This window comes from Protopterus annectens, chromosome 3.part0 (genome assembly GCF_019279795.1).
Source record: "Protopterus annectens isolate FY-2018-M chromosome 3.part0, PAN1.0, whole genome shotgun sequence".
Classification (NCBI taxonomy): Eukaryota; Metazoa; Chordata; order Ceratodontiformes; family Protopteridae; genus Protopterus; species Protopterus annectens.
This window is the reverse complement of record NC_056731.1, coordinates 899,692,374-899,709,868: the sequence shown is the minus strand read 5'-3', so window position 1 is coordinate 899,709,868 and position 17,495 is coordinate 899,692,374. Positions and strand designations below refer to the sequence as shown.

Below are 17,495 nucleotides of genomic sequence, written 5' to 3'. Positions count from 1 at the left end.
TGCATAGTGCCTGCTTATGCCCCAAGTTCTCGATCCCAACTCGGATTCAACAGGTATCTCTCCAACTGCATAATATGACCCAGTACAACCAACCCCGGGAATAGGTGAGCTGTCATCAGTTACTCAATCCTATCCATTGTAGCAGGGCTCGTCTTGTAGTATATAGGTCTAATAAAAGAACCCAGGTCACCTGGACCGGGGTTAGTAACTCCTCTTCATTGCATAAGAACCACTTTGTTTTAAACTACCCTTCAATTTTTTCAACAAAGTCTTCAATGCACATCCAGACGTAGCATCTGCAGTTATATCTACTGTCTGGACCTCATCTCAAATGACAGTTTCAGGAATAATGTAGGTAATTTATTGATTTTATAATACAAAAAACACAAGCATATCCTGATGTTTTGTGCTGTATTATTTGTTCAGATAAATGAACTTATGTAGCCAACTTACTTCAAAGTATTTGCCTTTCTTTCCAATCTTCAGTGCAACTGAAAGCAGCTTATAGAATCCACTAACCAGCGGAAGACGGGTTGACTGCAAGATGAGCTCATGAGCAAATACATAAAGCCATGGTTGAAAAAATTCAACATGTTTCCCTGGAAGTAATTCCCTGCAAAGTTTTAAAGTAAGACAGTTCACTATTAAGAAAAATGTTGGACCAAATGACAGGTTTTAATTAGATCTGCAAACAACTTGCATAACTAAAAGTTCTGCATAAGTTTCATTTCAGTGACATTACTGTACATGTTTCATCCTAACAAAAAGCAATTTATAACATGCAAAGACAAAGCAAAATAAAACAAAGATGCAATTAACTATAAAAACAAGGCAAGTGGCCTGGATGATGCATTTTGCTCTGAAAGGAAGTGCATTTATCAGTCTGAGTGCATTGATGCTTATTTTCAACCATCACTGTTCATTAGATACCTGATCCTATTCAAGAACCTGCACACATTGATTAACTGCAGTAACTTTCCAAAAAATTGGTACTTCCACACTGATCAACAACTTAATTTTCTCTCTCTTACTCAGTAAACTGAAACGGAGAAAAAATAAGCCAATAAAACTGTCATTTTCAGTAAAATTCAATTACTGGCTAGTACGTACGCTCCAAACAAGTACCCTTGACAGGAAAATACAGCAGTCAATTGTTCTTTGATGCAAAAATCCAAGTTTAATTCACACAAGCAGCTTCCAAGGTTTAAAATCAAAGCACACAAAGGCACAAATGCCTTTCACCAACTCAGCATTTTTGTCTAGTTAAACAAGGCTTCATCAGATGCAGACTCATACCAAACTACACATATTTATGCATCTGATGAAGTCTGTTTTAACTAGACAAAAACGCTGAGTTGGTGAAAGGTGTTTATGTGCCTTTGGGTGCTTTGATTTTAAATCTTGGAAGCTGCTTGTGTGAATTAAACTTAGATTTTTGTATCAAAGAACAACCGACTGCTGTACTTTCCTGTCAAGGGTACCTGTTTGGAGTTTATAGGTTTTTTTTTTTTTTTTTTTTTAAACTTTGCTGACTTTTACTTGGTTTATTTGGCTAGTAAGTACACTGCCCGAATACCAGCAAACAAGGAATTTAGAGAACCTGAAAGAAAATAAAGGGTGAAGACAAAAACATTGACTGGGATAACTGCAGCTGTTCTGCAAAAAGCAGTTTGGTTTCTTTGGTACAAGAAATGGCTTCCAGTAACTTAAGAGGGAAAAAATAAATCAAATATACACAGAGGAGATGCATCAACTTGCATAACAAAAGATTGGAATGAATACATCACCTCAAATAACAAAAGGCTAGAAAAAGAGAATATGCTTTAACTAATTCTTCAGATGAACTAATCATCTTCTTTCGGCTGTTCCTGTTAGGGGTCACCACAGTGGATCATCTGTTTCCATTTCTTCCTGTCCTCTGAATCTTGCTCTTTCACACCATCCGCCTGCATGTCCTCTCTCACCACATCCATAAACCTCATCTTAGGCCTTTCTCTTTTCCACTTACCTGGCAGCTCCATCCTTAGCATCTTTTTCCCAATATACCCAGCATCCCTCCTCGACACATGTCCAAACCAATGCAATCTCGCCTCTTTTGCTTCGTCTCCAAACTGTCCAACCTGAGCTGACCCTCTAATATACTGATTCCTAATCCTGTCCATCCTAGTCACACCCAGCACAAATCTTAACACCTTTAACTCTGCCACATCCAGCTCTGACTCCTGCCTTTGTCAATGCCACCATCTCCAACCCATATAACATAGCTGGTGTCACTACCCTCTTGTAGACCTTCCCTTTCACTCTTACTGGTACCAGTCTGTCACAAATCACTCCCGATACTCTTCTCCACCCATTCCACCCTGCCTGTACTCTCCTTCACCTCTCTTCCACACTCACCATTACTCTGAACTGTTGATCCAAAGTACTTAAACTCATCCACCTTTACCAACTCTACTCCCTGCATCCTCACCATTCCTCTACCCTCCCTCTCATTTACACACATTCTGTTTTAGCCCTGCTGACCTTCATTCCTCTCCTCTCTTCTCTAAAGCATATCTCCACCTCTCCAGGGTCTCTTCAACCTGTTCCCTACTCTCACTACAGATCACAATGTCATCTGCAAACATAGACTATGGGGCCTTCTGTCTGATCTCATCTGTCAACCTGTCCATCACCACTGCAAATAAGAAAGGGGTCAGAGCTGATCCTGGATGTAATCCCACCACCTTAAATGTATCTGTCACTCCCACCACAGTCCTCACCAATGTCACACTACTGTTGTACATATCCTGTACCACTCTTACATACTTCTCTGCCACTCCCGACTTCCTTATACAATACCACAACTCCTCTCTAGGCACCCTTGTCATATGCTTTCTGTAAGTCCACAAAGACACAATGCCACTCCTTCTGACCTTCAATGTATTTCTCCAACAACACTCTCAGAGCAAACATTGCATATGTACTGCTCTTTCCTGGCATGAAACCATACTGCTGATCACGAATCACCTCCCTTCTTAACCTAGCTTCCACTACTCTTTCCCATAACTTCAAGCTGTGACTGATCAATTTTATCCCTCTGCAGTTACTGCAGCTCTGCACATCACCCTTACTCTTAAAGATAGGTACCAAAACACTTTCTCCACTCCTCAGGCATCCTCTGAATTTCCAAAATTTCATTAAACAATCTGGTTAAAAATTCCACTGCCATTTCTACTAAGTACCTCCATGCTTCTACTGGTATGTCATCTGGGCCATCAGCCTTTCCATTCTTCATCCTCTTCATAGCTGTCCTTACTTCCTCCTTGCTAATCTCATTCACTTCCTGATTCACTATCCCCACATCATCCAACCTTCTCTCCCTCTCATTTTCTTCATTCATCAGCCCCTCAAATTACGCTTTCCATCTACTCAACACACTCTCCTCACTTGTGAGTACGTTTCCCTCACTATCCTTTATCACCCTTATCTGTTGCACATCTTTCCCAGCTCTGTCCCTCTGTCTAGTCAATCGGTACAGGTCCTGGAGCTACTTCTGTTTAATGCTGAACTGCCTGATGTATTGAACAAGAGGGTCTGTGCAATGTTTTGATTGGCTTGTATACCAGCATACGGCCAATCGCCAAACATGGAGCTACTTGTGTTTAATGCGGAATCGGGATGTTCAGCAATTTTTTTTTTTTTTTTGGTCTTCACTTAGTGTGAAAGACTTTTTTTTTCTTTTTTGTTCCTACCTGGCCCGTCAAAAATCTGCCAACCCTGTTCACTGTACAACATGCAGAAGGGAAGCAATTTTTTCCCAGCAATCAAGGAATGTCAAGAGGTGGATGTGAGATTCAAGATACTGTATCCAGCTACCTTCAGAATATTTTTTCTGGAGGATCAAAGATATTTTTGGATGCAGACCTGGCTAAAGAGGAAATAAAGTTTATCAAAAAAGTGAGCCAGCAAGCAGAAGGGGATTCTGCTTCCGATTCCTCTGACAGAAAAACCCAGCCAGTGAAACATTTTCTGCAGTTCCAAAGGAAATGCTCAAGACAAAAAAAGCTGAGAAGTTGACTAAAAGCATCAGGAGTACCATTGGACTTGAACCTAGAGTCTGGTGTTGGGACATGAAGATTATCAGGATGAAGACCAGCAACACTGAAATTACTAAAAACACAAGAGTAGTGCTGCGGTAGCGTTGTCGCCTCACAGCAAGACATTGTCGTGTTCGATTCTCAGCTAGAGTGTGGAGGCATGCGTGAATGGGCATGCCTTTGTTGAAGGTTGTGCGTCAGGGCTGGTAACTCGGCACATAAAAATCCACTACCAAACATTAGCGGACTGGAGTTCCGCTGTGGCGACTCCTAACCGGGATAAGCCAAAAGACACAACAACAAGAGACTATCAATCACATTTCTGAAATATGGCTATGCAAAAATAGCGTGGCTGAGAAATACTGGAAATCTTTGACTTATTTAAACCACAGCCATAAACTATATATCCACACAAAAATTGTCTCAGAAATATCCATCTTTATGGAGACACAATATGGGGTATTTAAGAGTATGGCTTAAAAAAAGAAAAGAAAAAAAAAATCTTCTGTTACAGCAGCTAGGGATATGTGGGAAAGAGATTAAACAAAAGATAATAAACAAAAGCTTCCATTTTCTGTTTTTCTATATATAGTAAGATGCAGTAAAATGTTTTTATTCCCTATAATTTTATATATATGTCAGGTATATTTTTACCAGCCAATGAAGTTCTGAGAAATTATTAATAAAGAGTTGAAGGAATTTATCTTGGAGTAGAAGAGAGCAAAAGTTATGTGGAATAAGCAGATTCTCCAAATAGAACAAGTATTACCCGGTTTGAAGGGATATTTTACAGCTACACAGTTAAGGCTCATATACATAACACAAACAGAAGGTTAAAATTTGAAGTGGAAAGTAATGTTGATGAAGAGGCAGGGGTCAAGAAATAAAAGAGAGGGACTTTGGATTTGGATCCTTGAGGAAAACAACCAATATACAGATTATATTAATAAAGTTGTAGAAAGTACTCCCAAGGACTAATCCAAGATAGGAATGGAGAAAGGAAATGTTGCCAATAGGGATGATGCAAAAAGGGATACAGAAAAAAGACAAAATAGGGCTATGATTTACTGGAGAAAGCTGTTAAAGGAACCAGGATATTCCATTTTTTCCATCCTTTTGTTGTTTGTGTTGATACAGTCCATCAATTTTTTTGTATATTTTAACCAGGTCTGTGTGTGGTTGTCTTGCATCTCCTGTAGGTTACTGGAATTCATGTCTGGAGGTTGCATTGCTTTTTGCTTAACAGCTGCAGAAGTTTGCTCAGTCAGTGTTTCTTCCTCACTTTTTGCTGCTGATTTTTTCCAGGTCTTCCACATTTCTTTTTAACTGGCATCCATTCAGTACATTTACTGGCCATTTACTGAAATTTACCCATCAACACAAGTCAACTGGCCTTATCTGCTGAGTTTCTGTTTTCAAATTGAGTAACAGCTTAATTCTAGCTCTCCCAATGTGCAGCCATCTTGGAAGTCAAAATGAAACAGGGTATTAAGAGCAAATAGCTACAGAGGGAAAGGTAATATAATGGGATGAGGCCAAGGAGAAGTATGTACTGCAGGTTAGAGACTGCCTTCCCGACTAGGGATTGATATTAGAGTATAGGCAGAGAAAAGGATAGGAGTATCCTAAAGACCTGCTTTAGTAGAGTTTGTAGCTGAATCTAGAACATAAAATGCTGTGATAAAGAGAATAATTAGTAGGGCATATAAAATAGTTCATGATAACTGATGACCCACAATTGGACCAATTATCAAGGAGCCTCAATCCTCACCACTGACACCTGTGGGGAGACGTACACTGGGAAGATAACCGGTACACACACACACACACAAAAACACACACACACAGTATTTCCAGATGCAGCTCTCTGCATTAAGTGCAATTTCCCTTAAGAGCACACAGAGACAGTCAGTCTGGGGCTGGTTCCCTTTTCTCCAGTTCCGTAATAAGATTCCTCACTGGCACAGCTATAGAGTTGAGCTCTCAGCTGAGTAACCAAGCCAAGACCTCCAGCACCCTCTCCGTCCAACCAGTGTTTCGTGTCCCTGCCCAAGTAGCTGATATACACACACTAAGGTTTGATTTACACTCACACACCTGGGAAAGGCTGGCACAGGTTTACTAGCTATGCCCCCCTTCTGCCTAAACTACAAGGTAATTATCACTTCTCCAGTCGCTACTTATCAGCTACTTTAGGGCCCTTATCAAAGGGTGTCCAACCTTACTGTGTAATATTAATACTAATACAAGTGGTAGTTTGGCCAACAGCAAGGCTATTACAAGTCGCCCACACAGTGTCGCCAAATAAATATGCAAGTGCACTCAAAACTTAAATCTCTCTACACAGATCAGCCACAATAAAAGCTTAATAATAAATAATACAAGACAATACTAAATATATATTCACAGTGACAGAGTTCAAAACCAAAGGAAATATTTAAAACTTTGCAGGACGGTTTCAAATAAAGGAAGTAAAAAAATATCTAAACTAAGCTTCGCTATATTCCTGACTATATCTAAGAGGAGTACTAATCCATAGTTAACTTAATTAGAGAAAGGCAGATGTGGTGAATGGATCTTCTAGTTGTTGTCAGGTCCAAGACAGAATGCAGAATATTCTGTCTCACTTAGAGACTTCTCAAAATTAATATCTCAGATATTACTGCTGGATAGCCTGCAGAAAGACATCACTTCTTGTCATCTGACTCTTAGTTCCCAAGCCAAAACGACCATTGATGGCAGCTGGTAGCATTTCACATCCACCTGCAAAAATACTAGACCTCAAACATTTGGCAGATGCAAGATGCAAGTCATAAAACAATTGCATTCCTTCATGCTTTCAAGACTAGTAATTACATCACTCAAAAGACAATACAGAAAGCTAACTAGTACAGACTTTCTTTCTTGTTGCATTGAAAATTGAAAGATACCATCTTTTATGACCTAGCCTATAAAGTAATTTAATTTCAAATATTTTCCTGAAGTTTGCTGGACTGAAGTTAACCCTCCACTTTCCTCTGTTAACATATACATTTAAACAGTTACAGCAGTGCATATACATTTCTGTTCTCTTCCAGTATGGCACAACATGGACACATTTTAAGCACAAGCACTTTACAAAATACCTTTGCAACACATACACGTCTGTTCAAACCAGTTTGACATACCTGTGACATACAGTTCTAATACAGATGTAACACAAGTGTCTTGTACAAATCATGTCGATATTCACAAATGACATAATTACAGAATTCCAGTTAGCTGTGCTGGCAGTATCTCCTTTCATCACAATAACTATAAAAATTAAAGACATTAGAAAAGACTGGGAAGAGAGACCAGATAAACAATTTGCAAGGAAACAATGGGTAGACATATGCACAGCTCCCAACTATGCAACAAGGTACAGAAGGTTTACATTTTTTTGGAAGTACTTGCACAGGTATTTTTTATACCCTAACCAAACTTCAAAGATTTCTTTCCTGAGGTAGATAGCAAATGTAGGAGATGCGACTACGAAGAAAGAGGTAACCGGAATCATGTTCTTGGGAATGTAATGAGCTGGCTGATTTTAAAAATTCACTGCAGAATATTTTGTCAGAAATATTGGGGAGCAAATAGCTGTAACTAAGGGAATGATTATTTTGAGTTGCAATATAGGATTCGAGTAGCCTAGACATGGGTAAGGTAATATATTTAATTCTGTTAGCTGCAAAAAAAAAAAAAAAAAAAAATGAGAAAATGGAAATCAAAATCTAAACCAGCTGTATTTGAAGTACTGAATATTGTAAGAAAGATAAAAGAACTGAAAATGGCATCTTTAAAAAAGGGAAGGAGAAAACTGCATAAAAATAAATGGAATTTGTGGGGAAAGTACATGTAAAATAAGGTTCAAGAGAAGGAGTTAAGTTTAAGAGAAGGCAGAAATTGAACAATTTACGTAATGTTGGATTAAATCAGCATTGTAAAGAAATGATGTATGTAATGTATAACGTATGTAACAAAAACATGTTAATGTGTTTATTTCCTTTAATGTGCATATGCCTACATCTTAATTAATAAATCTGTTTAAAAAAAAATTTACAAAAAAAGTTGAGAAACTATGCAAGATTATCAGGCTATATCCGTATAAACTGAAGTGAGCTTTACTTTGCAGCTCCCACTGGAGGGACTCCCAACTGGAGCCTTAAACAACCAGCACTTGAACAGCAGGCAACCTGAACCCATCTGAACCACTCATTCAGCTATATTACATATAAACACATATATTAACAAATAAATATATATACACACACATGCGCACACCTACTATATCTATCCCCTTGACTAACTCCCTTATTGAGACCACAAAGGTACACACGACACCACTCGCACATCTGCAGACATACAATGCTGCCACACACATAAGCATCCTACCAATCTCCGTTAAACTTACAGACACTAAAAAGTGCAATGTGGTAATCTCATTAGAAATAAATGAACATGGTATTTTGGCCATGTTAATTAACACAGCTGGCTTATGTTAATTTACACATCAAGAGATTCTGTGATTCACTCAGGTGTGTAAATACGTTATCCAAGGCATTTCTAGGGGACAGCACATGGCTACTTAGCATATGCTGCACTCCTGTAATTGCATCATTAGCATTCAGTACAGCCTTGAATGAACATGCCCACCAGTTCTATCTACCACGTAAAATCACTGCAGTGGACCTCTTTCTAAATCTGATAGGACATTCCACCAGTGGTTTACTGTCCCATGTTAGAGATTACCACTAGTAGTAGTGCTTTTTGAATCACCTCCCAAGTCACTGCAGTGGAGTACTCCAATATTTCCAATGGATAGTGTTCTTCATCTTATCCATATAACTGTGGTTAGTGTGGGCTAGATTCAGTATTTGAATTCCCATGCACATACATTTTCCAAAATCCCTACTTTTGTACAGTGAACTATTTGTCAGATATGACTTTGGTATCCATCCTCTTGGGAATATAAAGAAATGCACCAATGACACTTGCCCTACTTGTGTCACTCAGATTGATTTCATGGAACATGGAATAACCTATAATAGGACTTTAAAATGGAATAATTCACTGCTTATTTGACTCCACCAGTAATGTAACATTGGGTATAAAATTATACCTTCCTTTAGAATGTTGTTTTGGTGTGAAATGCAGACTATACAACTCTATACAACTTCTTCATAGCCAACGTTTCTGGACAAGACATTACATCTCTTGCCCTTTCTTTGCATTTTACTGCTCCCAAATGGGATTCTCATATCGCCAGAGGCCATCTGACTTCTCAGCTGATTTCATGCTGTTACTTGGTCAGCTTTGAGCATTAAGTTTGGTCACTTCTTTCATCCTTGGAGTAAAAAAAAAAAAAAAAAAAAGACTGAACTTTTCCAAACTGATTATTTTTGGTTAGGCTAGCTTTGCACTAGCATTTTTCAGTAAGCATATTTTTTAAGTCAGTGTCAACTCGCTTCAAAAATGATTTTTGCTGGTGTCATTTCCATCTGTGCAATTCCCCAAACCATCTCTAGTCCTTCCTTTAACACTTCAGTTACCTCGGGTAAATGCATGCTGTTCAACACATTTTCCACATGCAGTTTCTTGACAGGTTTGATAATTCACTTTCAGTTCACACCTGTGTGGACTGACATCCTTGGCAAAACTGAAGATACTCTGCACAAAGTCTTTTGCAATAAGCTTTCCAAAGGTTTGTGGTATATTTCCACAAATACATTATTAACATATTCATGTTATGTCTCACATTCATATGCTACTTTTTGCACACTCTTTTCATTTGAATACATCTCTTCTAAAAGTCTGCAAATGCTCTTGACCCACAGGCAACTGATTTATTTTCTTGCAGGGGGACATTTTCATTACTTCCTAGCCTTCCTGTAGATTACCTAACACTGGAAAGCCAGAAAATTACTTCTTTGGAGCCATCTTGGGATTAATGCTATTACTTGCTCCTGGTGACAGAAGCAGAAGAGGGAAATTCCTCATGGTCTCTGACAGGGCACTATGTATATGGACCTTCCCTGGCTTGGTTGTGTGTGTTTTTTTTTGTTTTGGTCCGATTAAGAATGTGACAAGAACCTCTTTAGGATCTTTGTACAACTTGGTTTTCTGCTGTATTGAGCTGCTATACATGCTATCCATAACGTTTACCAACCACAGACTACAGTAACTGTACTGAACCCAGTAACCTTTGGGCAATACTACTACTAAGAGAGCAACTTGGAATTAGTGGTACTATTTTGCTTTTATTGAGAGGTTAAGTAAAGGATCACTGATTACCTAAGCTGCTTGCATTTGTGTTGAGATCTGAACTAGTACCCAGGCAGTAATAACTAGGCAAATCACCATTAACTATTCTTGGCAGACCTACTTTTATTTATTTTTTGATTTTGCAGTTGGTTTACCAGCATAGTCCACTGGGCCAAGAAGAACCCGTTTTCAATGGAGTCCTGGGGAGAAAAGCTCAAAAAAACCCCACAAAGTTTTAGGTTACAATAAGTACCTATACCAATAAAAATATTGCATTTAGAGATAAAATTTCTTAAGTGAACTAGTACAAGTTATGAATTCTAAGTAGTTATTGGCTAATGACTTAGTACCTGCTACACCAATATATGAATTAGGAGACTGAAGTAAGTGTTAGCACAGGTGTAGAGAGGAGAAAAGATTATGTGCGGTGGGAGCAGGAGCATTCCCACTGAGATATTAGTTGTGAGTGAAGTAATTTTTTAAAGGAAGAGAGGTTTGTGGTAGTATAGATGGATGGTGGTACGGAGTTCCATACATGTACAAGTGCAAAGGATATGAGATTTTTTACCAGGGAGAACGAGTGGGTTTATACAGTTCTATTAGGTTTTGATTGTTAGATCTTAGAGAGTCTTTCTGGGAAGAAAGACAAAGGTTCTTTGCTTTCACTAAGTAATGCTACATTATCTACCTTCTAATCTAACTTAAGAGTATCAGCCTGAACAAATACAGTTTCAGAGCCTGGTATAATATAGCAATAACCCACGCCTGGGTGTGGGTAATGGTATGGATTTACCCACGGTTGGTGTGGTTTGGTCACAAGGGCAAAGCCCGAGTGGCCAAAGACAACCGTGGTTAAATCCAGCATTACCCATACCCAGAAGTGGGTTATTGCTATTATACAATGACATTTAAGAAAAAAAATACTTGCTTTTAAATAATGGCATTGTATAATGCCTCCCTGCTGCCCTTCCGCAGCTGCCTGGTATTCTGTGGCAATTCTGATGTACTGCGCATGCGTATGCTTATGCAGTACATCAGAGCTGTGGGTGGAAGCAACGGAGAAAGCAAGATCTCCATTGCTTTTTACAAAGTGTCTCGCTATGTTAAAGGAATTTAACATAGCGAGACAGCTTTAAAAAAAGCAACAGAGAATCTCCATTGCTTTTCTTAAAGCTGTCTCGCTATGTTAAACCTATTTAACATAGCGAGACAGCTTTAAAAAAATAAAGCTGAGAAAGGAAGATCTCAGTTACTTTTTTTAAAGCTGTCTCGCTATGTTAAACTCCTTTAACATAGAAAGACAGTGTGTAGAAAGCAACGGAGATCTTGCGTTCTCCATTGCTGTAAAAAAAGACTTGTACTAATGGAAAAAGTCCGGGCGACCGGACCTTTTTCCATTAGTATAAGTCTGATTTGCAACGTGCACACTGATCAATCAGCGTACACGTTTTGGAATATTAATGGGGGGTCATTGTAGAATAGTCTTCTTCCAACCTTACTTCATGTCATGCACCAATAACAACTAAAATGTAGAAATAAGAGAGACACACTGGAGCTTCCCCGCCTACTGTTAGAGAGATGAATTTAAGGAATGGATTGTGGAAATTATTTCGGAGTTATTAGGGAAGATAGGAATTTCCTCAGAAGTTATAGCTAATGAATGGGATAAAATGAAAGTGGAGTTTAGAATAGAGCAGGCATAAAAAAAAAAAATAAAAAAAGAGATATGGCTAAGAAGTAACAAGAATTATTAGAGGAGGTGACAAAAGTTTTGCAGAATAAGGGGAATCTCACAAAACAAGAAAAGGAGCAACTGCAGAGTGGTACAGAGAAAATAAAGGACTACCTGGATAATACCCAAGTTTTAAAAGATTGCCGTTAAGCAACTGCATTTTGATATTAACTCCAAAGTACAAAAAGTTTTAGCAGAACAAATCAGGCAACAGAAAGTCGAAAGGGTTGCTGCCAAACTTCGGAATCCTATAAGAAAAACAGGAGAATCTATAGAGGCAAGAGATATTTTGGAAATTTTATGAAAATTTCTATGAAACAGAGAAAGGTGGAAATCGAGAGTACAAATGTAAATATTTATGGAAGACTTAAGTATGCTAAGATTAGAGGTGGATGAGAATTAACAGTTAAAGGATGAGATGAGATAAACAGTGAAATATAATCAATCTTCCTGTGGAAGTTTAGATGTTAGGAGGGAAGAAAGTGATACAGATGTGGGAGGTTTTGTTTAACAGTATTTTAAAAGGCGGGGAAGCACTAACATCTTGGAAGAAAGCTGTGGTGGCTGTACTACCCAAAGATAGTAAAGATTCATCAGATCCAGTTTCATATGGGCTCATTTCAATTTTAAGCACTTTGTCTATAATCGCTAAAAGAATGGCAAAGGTGTTTGCCCAAATACATATGGATCAATATGATTTTGTGGAAAGACGCATTTGACAACATTAATACAACAATAATGATCCAGAGGGAAGCGGAATGAAAGAATACTGCTACTGTTGATGGATCCTGATGCAGAGAAAGTATTTGGCAGAGTAAGCTGGGATTTTAGGAGTAGGGCAATGTAAGCATTTACATTCCCTGATGCAATAACAAGGTGAATAAGGATGATATATGAAGGACCACAGGCAAAAATTAATGTGGGACCATTCCTCCTCTCTAAGCTGTGTCGGAACACAGAAACAAGGCAGGGGTGTCCTCTTTCCCCTCTGATATCTGTATTATATTTAGAGCCATTGGCAAGGAAAATGAGGGACTCAAAATTCAAGGATATAATTGGTATGGTAATCAAGAAAAGTTGGCTTTATTTGCAGATGTTATTCTGTACTTGGAAAAAAAAACAGAAAAGGGCAGCTCAGTGTTGTGGAACATTTTGAGTCCGTTTCAAAAATTTGGGGATATAAAATTAATGAAGGTAAAACGAAGGCAATAGTGGTAAATATGTACCCACACACAAATTGGCTCAGCAGTATTCATATTTATCGGGACATGATAAAATGGAGTATTTAGGAGTATGTATTAAAAATTATTCTGTTGTGGCAGCTATGGATATGTGGGAAGAGACTAAAAAAAGATCATGCAAAAAACTGAGAAATTGGAAGTTCTGTTATATGGACATGGATAGTAAGATACAAGCAGTTTAAATGTTTTTAGTCCTTTTAGTCTTGTACACAAGTCAGGCATATTTTTTTATCAACCTGAGGAGAAGTTGTGGATAGCAATTAAGAGCTGAAGGGTTTTATCTGTAGAGGAAGACTGCAAGAGTCAAGAGAGAGAAACTGATTCTTCTAATAGAACAAGACGGATTGGGATTGCCTGATTTGAAGATATTTCAGAGCTATAGAGTTAATGTTCCTGTACACTGCACAATCAGAAACCTATAATTCAAAGTGGAAAAAGATAATGATGAAACAGGGAAGCTCAAGAAACAAAGAGAGACTGGGATTCTGGATGCAGTCCTTCAAGGAGAATAACAATCATACAGAATATTATGTTCATAAAATAGCAGAAATTATTCTAAGAACTAAGCCAACACGTGATGGAGAAAGGAGATTCTGCCGATAGGGGTGACTGCAACTATGGATATAGATGATAGACAAGAGGGAACTGGAGATTATTGGAGAAAAACAGCAAGGGAACCAAGGTATTGGGAGCAAATAACTAGCGAGGGAAAAGTAACAGAATGGGAAGATGCCAAGAATTTATCTAGACTGCAGGTTAGAGGCTGCCTTCCCATATCAAGGACTGGCATCAGAGTATAGGCAAAGAGAAAGAAACAGGGGGTCCTGAACAAAAGACCAGCACTGGTAGAGTTTTAGTAGAATCTAAAACAAAAGCTGCTGTTAAAAAATAATTAATTGAGCATGCAAAATACTGCATGATAACTAAGAATCAGTCAGAGGAGGTTACAAAAGACTTGGAAGCAAGACTGAATAAGTAATTCACAGAGAAAGAATGGGAGGCTATAGGTTTGTCTCCCAAATATGCAATAAAATCTGCAAGAATTAGGATTTTTGTTTGGAAATGTTTACATAGATATTTTTATACTCAAAGTAGACTCCAGAGAGTTTTGCATCATATAGACAGCACATGCTGGACATGGGATGGGAAATAAAAATTCAATTGAAAACATTTTCTGGGAGTATAATGACATGGCAGACTTTAAGGATTCCCTGCAAACTACTCTATCACAGATACTGGGTGAGCAAACTGGTATAACTAGGGAAATCATTTTTCTGTGCTATGATACAGAAGCAGAACTGCCTAGACATGGAAGGCCTTGCTGAGTCTAACTATGGTGGCTGCTAAAAAAAGCAGTTACTAGAAAATGGTAATCAAGTCTAAACCAGTTATACTAGAAGTAATAAATATAGTAACAGAAATAAAACAAATGCAATTGGCATCTTTAGAAAAGGGTAGGAAAAAATGACATCAGAAAATGAGAACTGTGGGAAAAATACATACAGGGGACTAATGAGATTTAAAAGAATGCATGATATGAGCTGTGTAATATCGGACTGACAGTGGTTGGGAAGATAAGTGCTGTATAATGTTTGTAACTAAAATTATGTCACTACGGTCTACGATGTAAAATGCTGGCAATTAAGAGCGTCAGTGTGGTTTTTCATTTATATAAACGTATGATTGCCCATGCTGTAAGTGATAATTCAATAAAGATGCTTCCTGTTAAAAAAAAAAAAAAAAAAATATATATATATATATATATATATATATATATATATATATATATATACATACATATATATATATATATATATATATATAGCTTCTTATTCCTTAAGCTCATCTCCCAGTTGTAGTTTATGTCCTGCTCTCATTTCAGTCAGATTACTGCAATGACCCTACCTAGGACTTCCTGATACTGAAAGTAACCATCTAGTGCTTGTGCAGAACTTGTCTAGACCAATTTCTGGTATTTCTCATTGCCAGCATATTACACATGTGGCACAGCTTTGTGGCATACAGTGATAAAGACCCAAATATTTCACAGGTGATTAGAGTGAGACTAGTGGTCTGAGTGTTTGTAAGAGCTGGCTGGGTAGGACAGGAGTAAATGGTTGCTGCCATCTTGCCCATCCTGAGGGCTAGGAAGGCAGCTCTGGTTCATCTCATGAGTAACAACTTATAGGAGTGCTTGGTGTTCACCCAGTCAAGTTCCAAACCTACTGATCTTGCACTACAATACTAGTCACAAAAGCAGCAGAGCAGACACTAGCCTGCAGAAGAATGCTTCTTCTTGGGTGGCGATGATTGCAGGCTCAGAGGAGAAGCTGAGAGAGAGGTGGTTGCTTCATGGGGAGAACATAGGCCACACTTCGGGAGAAGCAAGCTGACCAGTCTCTCACCAGGTAACCGAGAACTGATGGGGGTTTCCAGGCGGGAGCATTTGGGTTTTCCAGCTCTCCCCTAGTCTGGGAATGTCTCTCCCATTATAACAGAATGAATGTGCCAGTGGGGAGTAGCAAAGGAACCACTGGGCATGGCCCTCAGGGAGCACAAAAAATATTATTCCAGCACTGTGCAGCATTTGCTGGCTGGTGATCTACTTCTGTAGTAACATCTTGGGTTTTACTTTATTTTTTTATTGCATGATTTGGGTCCATTGCATCTTAAGTAACTTTTATTGTGTTGTATTGCCCTTCTCTGATTTTGGGCTGTGCCTCAGAGGGCTGGTGTTTTGTTCCACAGGTTTGTCTGGAAACAGAAGGCTTTCAGGCCTGACACCTACGGAACCTACTCTTGTAATGGTTCCCAGTGTGTTCCACACCAACAGGCTTCCACATCTGTTAGGTTGGTTGCCAGCCCAGCTAGTTAGAATTTTGTAAATAATTCTATATCATATGTAAATATTAATATGATCCATAGGATTGTCTTACAAATGTAAGAAAACTGTATGTTATGTCCTGAGCTTCAAACATGTAACCACAGTGCACCCTACTGGAAAAGAGCAAAACTCTAAGAAAATAAGTTGAATTGTTTATGATGGTGGTTATCTCAGCTAGGAGACAGACTGTCTCTGCAGCTAGAAATTCTTTCTATTGACAGGAAACAGAAATAATTACAGGTTTCCAAGGTAAAAGTGGTTAACGGTTTTACGACTACCTGTTCTAGGCAAAACTTCTGAGAGAAGTATTTCTGAATTGAGGTGTCACATTGTAAGTTCCTGTTAGCCTGGAAACAGGAGGCAGAAGTGACAAGAATGTTGTAATCTGAGATAACACAGCAGACATGTTTGATAGTAATTTAAGAACTATCTCAGTGTGTGTGTGCGTGCATTTTGTATCTTGTCTTTGGACCTGAAACATCCATCTTCAGTACTTCTCATCTGCATTTGCTTTGCTCTGTAAGACTTAGATTACAGTGATTTCTCTTAGAGATAGATAGGAACTTAGTAGGATTAGTTTAGATGTTTTCTGTATTTATGTGAAACTGTCCTGCAATGTTATTTTAAAATATTTTCTGTGCTCTGAACTCTGTTGTCACGGTGTTGAATTATTGAAAATTGTCTTGTGCTTTTATTATTTATTAAATAGATTTGAAACTTTTAATTGTGGCTGGTTTGTTTAGAGACATTTAAGCTCTTAGAGTACTTGCATATGTGTATGGTGACACTACAGGCCACTCAAATAGTCTTGATGTTGGTCACACTTACCATTTGGATAACAGTAACATTACACAGTAGAACTGGTCACCCTTTGGGAAGGGCCCTGTAGAAGCTGATAAGTAAGAGTGGTTGGTGGCAGCTGGCACTAACTTATAGTCTGGGCAGAAGGGGGAATAGCTAGTAAACCTGTGCCAACCTTCCTTAGGAGTGTCTGCGTGTTTGTATATAAATTAAATCTCAAAGTGTGTGTGTCAGCTACTTGGGCAGAGAGGGTGTTGGAGGTTTTGGCTTGACCACTCAGCTGAGATCTTACCCCTATAGCTGTGGGGAGTCTTATTGGGAAACTGGAGAGAGAGGGATAAAACCAGCCCCAGATTGACTGTGATCTCTGTGTGCTCTTAAGGGAAATTGTACTTTACTAAATGTGTACTTGTCAGCCGCCCAATGTGGACATCCATTCACTGGTGTTACTGGTGAGGATTGAGGCTCCTTTATTA

At 38.5% G+C, this 17,495-nt stretch overlaps 1 protein-coding gene across 1 annotated transcript in view; it reads right to left on the bottom strand.

Moving 5' to 3' along the window:
- PRKDC (protein kinase, DNA-activated, catalytic subunit) overlaps positions 1–17,495 on the bottom strand; it is a 4,917,417-nt gene that overhangs the window by 3,870,131 nt on the left and 1,029,791 nt on the right. The window contains exon 13 of the mRNA XM_044065724.1: positions 454–613. Within this exon, the coding sequence (XP_043921659.1) occupies positions 454–613 (160 nt within the window). The remainder of the gene's footprint in view (positions 1–453; positions 614–17,495) is intronic.